Source organism: Aegilops tauschii, chromosome 5 (genome assembly GCF_002575655.3).
Source record: "Aegilops tauschii subsp. strangulata cultivar AL8/78 chromosome 5, Aet v6.0, whole genome shotgun sequence".
Classification (NCBI taxonomy): domain Eukaryota; kingdom Viridiplantae; phylum Streptophyta; class Magnoliopsida; order Poales; family Poaceae; genus Aegilops; species Aegilops tauschii.
In genome coordinates this window covers 257,298,473-257,308,757 of record NC_053039.3, presented here as the reverse complement: position 1 = coordinate 257,308,757, position 10,285 = coordinate 257,298,473, and the positions used below count along the sequence as shown (strand labels likewise).

The 10,285-nt window shown below is 47.7% G+C and overlaps 2 protein-coding genes across 3 annotated transcripts; one reads left to right on the top strand and one right to left on the bottom strand.

Moving 5' to 3' along the window:
* Nucleotides 1–899: 899 nt before the first annotated feature.
* Nucleotides 900–3,454, top strand: LOC109782443 (pentatricopeptide repeat-containing protein At3g09040, mitochondrial-like). The gene has a single exon (XM_020341064.4). It carries the CDS (start codon nt 945–947, stop codon nt 3,291–3,293), a length of 2,349 nt encoding a protein of 782 aa, XP_020196653.2. The 5' UTR covers nt 900–944; the 3' UTR covers nt 3,294–3,454.
* A 50-nt stretch (nt 3,455–3,504) lies between these two features.
* Nucleotides 3,505–6,657, bottom strand: LOC109782444 (double-stranded RNA-binding protein 8). 2 transcript variants are annotated; one of them, XM_020341065.4, is made up of 4 exons: nt 6,459–6,657; nt 5,919–6,184; nt 4,921–5,122; nt 3,505–4,810 (listed from the first exon to the last, which is right to left on the bottom strand). In XM_020341065.4, the coding sequence occupies exons 1-4, from the start codon at nt 6,535–6,537 to the stop codon at nt 3,771–3,773; spliced, it is 1,587 nt and encodes a 528-aa protein (XP_020196654.1). In that variant the 5' UTR covers nt 6,538–6,657; the 3' UTR covers nt 3,505–3,770. The 2 variants fall into 2 exon arrangements, with proteins under 2 accessions (XP_020196654.1, XP_020196655.1); XM_020341066.4 differs by having other exon boundaries at nt 3,505–4,804.
* Nucleotides 6,658–10,285: the final 3,628 nt, after the last annotated feature.

The window sequence follows — 10,285 nt, the reverse complement described above, 5'->3', positions numbered from 1 at the left end:
TAATTCTTTCAAAATAGAAACATTGTATAACCTTAGTCGTTGTTGGGTTGAGACACGACTTAGGTTTTCATTTTGGATAGTTGGTCCAGAAGTTGTCTATCTGGTGCTAACACACCACTATCACTGAAACATGAAGACACACATTCCCACGCAGAACATCTTGAGAAAAGAATGGAAGAAATATTTGAGAAAATCAATCTGAATTGGAGGTACTCTCTCCGTAAAGAAATATAAGAGCGTTTAGATCACTGTAAATAAAAGTAGTGGTAAGGGAGTACTTTACATGAAAGACCACAAAAAATGACGGGAATCACAAATAGCACTCATATTGGGTACAATGACTCCACATTCTGGATTTTATTTATATAAACAACAATGCATGAATTATTTTGCACAATCGAGCAAAGAAACACATGTAAAACCGGCCATCGTAGAAAGATAGTGGCAATGTGTAAATAAGTCCTCGTCACAGTTCTAAAACTCCCTAAGGCCTTGTTTGGTCCTAGTGTATTTTAGGGAATTGGTGAGGATTATCCCGGTCAAACCCCTAAATCACCACATATCCCAAAACACCGTTTGGTTCTAGTGTATTTGACATGTTTCATCCCGCATTGTTTCATAAATCCCCAAACTCTAGTGCATTTTTCTCAATACCCAATACACTACCCCTACCTAGTGGATCGGGGATAAATAGAGATTTGAAGGGATTGGGTGAAGGTTAGGGTTTCACCTAATCCCTGCGGGGAATATCCCCACCAATCCCCTCAAAAATACTAGTACCAAACAAGGTCTAATGTGTGTTAAATGCATTCTACTTTATTTTTACAAGAGAAAATCGGGAATGGCAGGAGCACATTGGCATTGTTCTTTTTTTTCTTTTTACTTGAACAATCTGTGGAGTACTTGTTCTGAGTGATTGCAAACCCCAATGCTCCAAAAGACTGATGAGAGCATCAACACTACTTCTCCAAACGAGGGGTTCCTCCTCCGCCTTCTTCCCCGGCCCCAAGTCGCCCGACCCCCTCGCCCTCGCTCATGCGCTCTCCGCGGCCTCCCGCTCCTCCAGGCCACCGTCGCACCTCCACGCGCAGGTCCTCAAGCTCGGCATGTCCGGCGACACCTTCACCACGAACCACCTCCTCATCTCCTACTCCAGAAGCGGGCTCCTCGGGGGCGCGCTGGCCGTGTTCGACGAAATGCCGCACGGAAACCTGGTTTCCTGGACCGCCATGGTGTCCGCCTCGATACGCTGCGGCGCGGCTGAACTGGGCATCGGGCTGTTCGTCTCCATGCTCAGGAGCGGCTTCTGCCCGAACGAGTTCTCTCTCGCCAGCGCGCTCCGTGCTGCCTGTGATCGGTCCGCGGCCCGTGCCAAGCTCCAGTTTGGCGCTTCGCTCCATGGCGTCGCGGTCAAGGTCGGCGTGGATGCCGATCCTTTTCTGGGAAGCTCATTGCTGCTCATGTATGCCAGACATGGTCATGTCGCTGCTGCGGAGCGCGCATTTGCGGACGTTCGGTGCAAAGACTTGACGTGCTGGAACGCGATGCTGGAGGGCTATGTCTCCAATGGCTGTGGATATGGCGCGATGAGGGCCGCGGCTCTGATGCACCGGTGTAGGCTACCAGCTGACATGTTCACCTACGTTTCAGCTCTCAAGGCATGTTCCATCACCGGGGAGTTGGATTTCGGACGGCGGCTTCATGGATGTGTCATCCATAACATGTTTGAGTCTGATACCTCCGTGATGAATGCGCTTGTCGATATGTATTTGAGATCCGGGCTGACGGACATTGCCATGGCTGTTTTTGGTAGGATCCGGCAAAAGGACACGATTTCTTGGAACACGCTGATGTCCCGTTTCGCGCATGATGAAGACGATAGAGCAGCTGCATGCTGCTTTGCTGATATGCCGCTATCGGGTTCTAAGCCTAATGAAGTCACTTTCTCTATCATGTTGAGGCTGAGTGGTGCTAACGAGAACGCCTCACTTGGTCTTCAGATATTCAGCCTTTCCTATCATCATGGCTACTCCGACGATGTTCTTGTAGCAAATGCAGTTATCAACATGCTTTCAAGATGTGGATTACTCAACTGCGCACATGGCTTCTTCTGTAACCTCAAGTTCAGAAACATTGTGACTTGGAACGAGATGATTGCAGGTTATGGTCTGTACAGCTGTTCTGAAGATGCAATGAGGCTCTTCCGCGGCATGGTTTGCTTCGGCAAAAGACCAGATGAGTTCACCTATTCAGCTGTTTTGTCTGCTTTCCGAGAATCTCATGAAGCAAGGAACCATGAGCAACTCCATGCAATTATTCTGAAGCAAGGTGTCACTTCACGGCAGTTCGTGTCAACTTCACTGATCAAGGCAAAGGCAGTGTTTGGATCAGTTCAGGATGCGCTGAAAGTCATTGAGGACACTGGCGAGATGGATTTTGTGTCATGGGGTGTCATCATCACTTCATTCCTCAAGCATGGCTTGAACAATGAGGTCCTTTTCCTTTTTAACTTGTTTAGAAGTGACCGCATGAACAAACCTGACGAGTTCATCCTAGCTACAGTCCTGAATGCCTGTGCGAACGCTGCATTGATCCGGCAGTCCAGATGTATCCATTCAATTGTTGTCAGGACGGGGCACAGGAAGCATTTCTGCGTGGCGAGCGCTCTAGTCGATGCGTACGCAAAGTGCGGTGACATATCGGCTGCGGAGAGTGCTTTTGCCACTATTTCATCAGTGAGTGCCGATGCCATCCTGTACAACACCATGCTGACAGCTTACGCCAACCATGGCCGGATCAACGAAGCCCTCAGTCTCTACCAAGATATGACACAGGCTCAATTGATCCCCACCCCAGCTACTTTTGTTGCCATTGTATCAGCGTGCAGCCATTTTGGGCTAGTTGAAGAGGGGAAGGTTGTGTTCAGTCTGATGATGTCTGAAGGTCAGGGTATGAATCCAACAAGGGCCAACTTTGCTACCCTGGTTGATCTCCTGGCGCGGAAAGGGCTCCTTGGCGAGGCGAAAGGCGTGATCGACGTAATGCCTTTCCAACCATGGCCTGCGGTTTGGAGGTCCCTGACGAACGGTTGTCGGATCCACGGGAACAAAGAACTTGGGGTGCTTGCAGCAGAGCAGATCATGAGGATGACCCCAAGCAGTGATGGCGCCTACGTATCGCTTTCGAATGTCTTTGCTGATGTTGGAGAGTGGCATTATGCAGAAGAGGCTAGGACGGTGATGGCCGAGAATAAAGTCTGGAAGGTGCAAGGGTATAGCAGGATTGAGGTTTAGGGGTGTTGTGTATATGCTAAGTTAGCACTAACAGCAGAATAGCTATGTCAGTTGCAGCAATACCTGCTATTGTCTCCCAAGCATCTGACAAATTTTTGTTTATTATTTGGTTACAAAAATTTAGAAACAAATACACATGAAAATAAGTCAGGCATGCTGCTATTTATTTTGGCCATTTGATGGACAACGCTCCAATTGAAGGCATAACATGTGATAATAACAAACACCAACTATTAATTAATAATAGTTCACTAATAGTTCATTGATCAGATAAGCAACTTGAGATACATCATCATGCAAATTTCCTAATAACTAATGGCCAACATGGAGCACCAACCGACCTCGGCCGGTCCACATTCGCCCATCTGTTATGCAATTATATTTCTAAAATGCGAAGCCAGCTATTCAGGTTTTACTAGTTTGCAAATCAAGATGTAAAACTGGAAGGCCATTGCATTTTGATTCAAACAGCACATATCATTCCACACTTGTAACAGCAGATGAATTATCTGAGCACTTTTCTGGCACATCTTCGTTGGACCTATTTGCCTCACGAGATGCATCTCCCAGAGTTTGGCCCTTGTTTTCAGAAACAAATTCACCGTTCTCGACTCTGGGTTCCTTGAGTTGCAGCAGTGAAGCACTGCTGGGTGGCTCCTGGTTTACGGTCCTAGCTTCTTCATTATGTTGCACTGATGCTGCATTCCTCAGTGACTCATTTATATTTGTAGTCTCTGCATTAGGTTGTGTTGTTATGGAGTCACTCAATGGCACAGGATTTGCAGCTGCTCCGGCCTCCTCATTGGGGAGAGGCATTGCAGCGTCAATTAGTAGCTCCTGCTTTACGCATCTAGCTTCATCATTAGATTGCACCATTGCAGCATCTCTAGGTGGCTCTGCTCCCACTCTTCTGTCTTCCACGTGAGGTTGGGGCATTGCAGTGCCAATGAGTGCTTCCTGCTTTACATTTCTAGCTTCCTCATTATGTAGCACCATTGGAGCGTTGCTGAGTTGCTCATGTTCTACTCTTCCACCTTCATCATCAGGTTGCAGCATTGCTGTGTCACTGAGTTGCTCCTGTTCCACTTTTGTAGCTTCGCCATCAGGTTGCAGCATTGCAGTGTCACCGGTCGGTTCATGTTTGGATGGCCAAGCGTCTTCATCAGGTTGCAGCATTGCAGTGTCACCGGTCGGTTCATGTTCGATTGGCCAAGCTTCATCAGGTTGTATCATTTCAGTGTTGGTCAATGGATCTTCTGTTGTTACAGCTGGCTTCATAGGGACATCTGAATGATGAGCATCTCCAGGCACTCCAGTCTCATCCTTTTCCTCGTTAACTTGGCCATTCTTCTTGATGAATTTATTCTTGTTCCGTTGCTTCTTAAAACCACCTTTCTTGGTCTTAAGTGATTTTGGAGTTTCAACAGGCTTTTTCTCGATCTCCTTAGCTTGCCTTTTGCCAGGCACAACAATATATTTTGTGGTACCATTTGCACAACCCTCTGATTGGCCTGCAACTAATAAAGCCGGTGGATGATCCAATGTCCAACCTCAATACCCAAAGGATGAGAACGGTACAATTTCGAAAGTGAATAACCAGGACAAAATGAGCAAACGAAAAGAATACCTTGGATTGCAAGAAGAGCAGTTCGGGCAGCTTTTATCTCTGCCTCTTTCTTTGTCCGTGCTGTAGCACCAATGTATTGTATTCCACCAATCTCTACGGTGCATATGTATGGACCTTGTTTGTTGCAAATATAAGATGGAATAGCATAATTCATCTTCTGAGCATACTCCTGAAGAAGATTCTTGCACAGACCAGTTTCTTGCTGGAAAGCAAGGTAAGATGTGTCAAGAAAGCACAGCAGGAAAGACACTAGACTGTTATTATTCTAATTCAGTCATCCTCCTACGAAGTAAGCACACTCAATCCTATAAAGCATGGTTTTAGATGTGATATCAAAAATTTAGTACTTGTACTGTGAGGTATGGATTTGTCTCTCAAGGACGGAATTGTCCCTATTGTGCGGTTCATGGTTCAGAAACCGAGGCAAAAGAAGTTGTGCATCTTCATTACTAACTGAACCCTACATTTAGCAAAGATACTAGCAGGATGAGGGGCTTGGATAAATACGAACAATTTCCTTCAGAAATAAACACACACAAATGAGAGTAAATGATATGTTAAATGTGGCAAAGTAATGAAATAAACAAGAGCTTACCGATGCACCTTAAGATAGTACGGCCAAAATTGCAGGCACTATTCAAAGACTAACTACAAGGAACACAGAAGATAATGGCATTCATATAGTCGACCCAATCTGTGCATCATCACAACTGGACCGATGAAGCATGTTTCTCATATTTAGGAATAAGGAAGCATGTAAATGCTGTAGGCAGCAGCACAAATGGTGATTTTTCCACTACATGATTGAAGAGGGCCAGATGGTTAGTTCTTCCCAAGAACCACCAAAGAATAGAAAGATAGATTGTCATCCATCCTCTTACTAGCTTCTACGTTGAACACAAAATTCTTTCTAACCATATGCTACCCACAATATTCTTTCTAACCATTTCACATAAGCACAGCCAGACTTGAGAAAGAAAAAACAATCAACAACTTACGACTGCCGGGATGGTTGCATTGGTTGGTAACGCCACAGACTTGCCGATTTCCATGAGCGCAACTTCGGCGGCCGACTGCTCTGCAGCCTTGCGGCTGAAGAACCCGGGCAGCGAGTCGTACTTGACGTTGTTAATCACCACGCTGGACTTGAAGATTGGCTCATGGGAAGGCCCCTCCTTGAGGGTTTGGTACTCCGGCGTCATGAGGCCGGCTTTCTGCGCGTACTCCTGCAGCCTGCTCTTGAAGACGTAGCAATTCTCGACCCCTGCGCCAAAATCAAGCGCACCACGGCTCAGGAAACCACATCGTTGCAATGTTGGAGATGAAATTCGGGATTTTATCTCGGGGGAAATTCTATGCTAGCATCCTATAACAAGTTCTGATAAGACATGTAGTAGCAGCAAGTTGGGCGCCCAAGAAACAAGATAACCTACGATCCGGAACCGACGCTCGAAAATAGCACAGCAGGGGAAGGACAGAAGGGGAGAGGGAGGGCCGGAGGGGGAGGGGAGGGAGAAGGGGATCTTGGGCGAACTTACTGATCCCGCCGCAGCCGCCGCCGTTGGGCGCGGGCGACGTGTTGGCCTCCGGCGGTGTCGCCATGCCGGCACCGTCCATGCCCGCCGCGCCGCCGCTTTGGAGAATCAGAGAGGAGGGTTTTGTGCGGCCTCTTGTTGTGCCGGGGGTGAATGGCTGGTGTGCATGTGTGTGCCTTTAGCAGATAACATATATGGCCAAAATATTCGCCTCTCGTTCGGTTGGTTCCCCAAAAGAGAAAACTTAACCCTAAAAAAGATTCTTTTAAGATAAAAAGGTTCAATGTACAGGAAATCTATTTTATGAAGATAAACAAGATTACTTCAGGGATTTCATACAAGCATGGATCCGCACATCCTCTCTGTCTTGACTTATGTTTTTCATGATTTAAGCAAGTTCCAAGTGTTCCCATTCTCGGATGGGTGCACATCAAGGACTTGCGGCGACTAGCCCAAGGATCTCAAGTCCATCATCACGTTGGGTCTTTGGGAGCTGTGGAAACATATGAATGATGTGGTTTTTGAAGAAGCTACCACCTCCATTCGAGAGGTACTTCCGAGCATCAACCGTGAAGGAAGAACTTGGAAGACGGCTGGGCTTCTCACGGGGGACCTCGATTCTTTCTTTGGTAGGATATCAAGGCGGGCAAGTGGCGAGTAGTAAGCTAGGTTATCTAGGCGGAGACTGCCATGGCAGGGTTGTAACTGTAAGTGATGAGATGTAATTTTCAAACGATGCAAGCCGCGGTGGAGGGTCTCTTCACCCATTTCTTCTATTAATGGATGATATGCACACTTGTGCAAATTATAGAAAAGAATGTGCTCCCATTCGATCTTGTTACTTTTGAAGGTTGGAGACTCCTATGCGGTAGAATTTTTGGTGAGGAATCGATTTGTGATTTACCCCCAATAGTTTGTGAAGGTTTGGAACTGCCTCAAAGTCTACCGCTAATGGTTGGAAACCGCCTTCGTGGTAACGTCCATCCCTCCAACGACGATTAGCTTTGCTCCGAGGAAGTGAACATCGGACATCTTGGTCTCCGGTGGCGATACAATACACAAGGGTGGCCCATCGACCAGGAAGCGCGGTGTTGGGCCGACCTGAGGGCCCAGGAGGCTTGCCGGCAGACCGGCTCTAGAAAGCAGTCCAGGGGCTTGGCTCAGAGCAGGAGCGTCATCTTAGCATGTGTGGAGCTAGATCCGACAGATCCCTTGGTAGGGTTAGGGGCGGACCCATGTTGGGCCGAGTGGGGTCCTAGGCCCCAACTAAATTTCTGTTTTTTCAGCTTTGAAGCCCAGTTTTCACTAGTTGGGCCCCCATTGAAATTTTGGGCTGGGTCCGCCCCTGAGTAGGGTATCCTAACTAGGCGACTTGGCACGATGGTAACACAAGCAGGGTTTTACCCAGGTTCGGACTCTCACGGAGAAGACACCACCCTACTCCTGCTCTTGTCTATTTGAGTTGGGGTGTGTACAAATTACACGTGAATACCAAGGGGTCCTTAGCCCGACAGGGAACCGACGTAGTACGAACCCCACAGCCGGGACACTATCAGTAGCCCCTAAACTAGTCTTCAAGTTTGACTACACCCTGGGCACTTTGAGTTGCATGTCGTCTTCGGTTGCCGGGCTTGAAACGAGTTCGACAAAGCATCCCTTAACAATACATTCATGCAGCCGGCCTCCATCTACCGGCTTGCGCCCCGACGCGACACAAACTACCTCGGTCCTAAATTATCAAAGGAGATAGCCGAACTGTGACGCTGCATATTTCTGTCAGTACCCTCAGTAGAGTACCTTGCGTAGCTGGAAGTCACAAATAAGAGGCCACTGAAGGAAATATGCCCTAGAGGCAATAATAAAGTATTATTTATTTCCTTATATCATGATAAATGTTTATTATTCATGCTAGAATTGTATTAACCGGAAACATAATACATGTGTGAATACATAGACAAACAGAGTGTCACTAGTATGCCTCTACTTGACTAGCTCGTTGATCAAAGATGGTTAAGTTTCCTAGCCATTGACATGGGTTGTCATTTGATTAACGAGATCACATCATTAGGAGAATGATGTGATTGACTTGACCCATTTCGTTAGCTTAGCACTCGATCGTTTAGTATGTTGCTATTGCTTTCTTCATGACTTATACATGTTCCTATGACTATGAGATTATGCAACTCCCGTTTACCGGAGGAACACTTTGTGTGCTACCAAACGTCACAACGTAACTGGGTGATTATAAAGGTGCTCTACAGGTGTCTCCAAAGGTACTTGTTGGGTTGGCGTATTTCGAGATTAGGATTTGTCACTCCGTTTGTCGGAGAGGTATCTCTGGGCCCACTCGGTAATGCACATCACTATAAGCCTTGCAAGCATTGTAACTAATGAGTTAGTTGCGGGATGATGCATTACAGAACGAGTAAAGAGACTTGCCGGTAACGAGATTGAACTAGGTATTGAGATACCGACGATCGAATCTCGGGCAAGTAACATACCGATGACAAAGGGAACAACGTATGTTGTTATGCGGTCTGACCGATAAAGATCTTCATAGAATATGTGGGGACCAATATGAGCATCCAGGTTCCGCTATTGGTTATTGATCGGAGAGGTGTCTCGGTCATGTCTACATAGTTCTCGAACCCGTAGGGTCCGCACGCTTAACGTTACGATGACAGTTATATTATGAGTTTATATGTTTTGATGTACCGAAGGTTGTTCGGAGTCCCGGATGTGATCACGGACATGACGAGGAGTCTCGAAATGGTCGAGACATAAAGATTGATATATTGGAAGCCTATGTTTGGACATCGGAATTGTTCCGGGTGAAATCGGGATTTTTCCGGAGTACCGGGAGGTTACCGGAACCCCCCGGTAACTTAATGGGCCTTATTGGGCCTAGGTGGAAGAGAAGAGAGGAGGCTAGGGCAGGGCCGCGCCCCCCTTCCCCTCCCCCAGTCCGCATAGGACAAGGAGAAGGGGGCGGCGCCCCCCCCCCCCTTCCTTCCTCCCCTCCACCTCTTCCCCCTTCCACTCCTAGTCCAACATGGAAAGGGGGGAGTCCTACTCCCGGTAGGAGTAGGACTCCTCCTGGCGCGCCTCTACATCCTAGGCCAGCGGCCTCCCCCTTGCACCTTTATATACGGGGGCAGGGGGGCACCTCTAGACACACAATTGATCAACGATCTTTTAGCCGTGTGCGGTGCCCCCCTCCACCATATTACACCTCGATAATATCGTAGCGGAGCTTAGGCGAAGCCCTGCGTCGGTAGAACATCATCATCGTCACCACGCCGTCGTGCTGACGAAACTCTCCCTCAACACTCGGCTGGATCGGAGTTCGAGGGACGTCATCGAGCTGAACGTGTGCTGAACTCGGAGGTGCCGTGCATTCGGTACTTGATCGGTCGGATCGTGAAGACGTACGACTACATCAACCGCGTTGTGTTAACGCTTCCGCTTTCGGTCTACGAGGGTACGTGGACAACACTCTCCCCTCTCGTTGCTATGCATCACCATGATCTTGCGTGTGCGTAGAATTTTTTTGAAATTACTACGTTCCCCAACAGTGGCATCTGAGCCTGGTTTTATGCGTTGATGTTATGCACGAGTAGAACACAAGTGAGTTGTGGGCGATATAAGTCATACTGCTTACCAACATGTCATACTTTGGTTCAGCGGTATTGTGAGATGAAGCGGCCCGGACCGACATTACGCGTACGCTTACGCGAGACTGGTTTCACCGTTGCGAGCACTCGTTGCTTAAAGGTGACTGGCGGGTGTCTGTCTCTCTCACTTTAGTTGAACCGAGTGTGGCTACGCCC

Bases quoted from the DNA above. Each gene is read 5' to 3' on its own strand.
- LOC109782443 (XM_020341064.4), top strand. From the start codon at position 945: ATGAGAGCATCAACACTACTTCTCCAAACGAGGGGTTCCTCCTCCGCC.
- LOC109782444 (XM_020341065.4), bottom strand. From the start codon at position 6,537: ATGGACGGTGCCGGCATGGCGACACCGCCGGAGGCCAACACGTCGCCC. The intron at 6,185-6,458 runs GTAAGTTCGCCC...ATTTTGGCGCAG, and splicing joins CGGCGGCTGCGGCGGGATCA to GGGTCGAGAATTGCTACGTC. The intron at 4,811-4,920 runs GTATTCTTTTCG...CGGCTTTATTAG, and splicing joins TGCTCTTCTTGCAATCCAAG to TTGCAGGCCAATCAGAGGGT.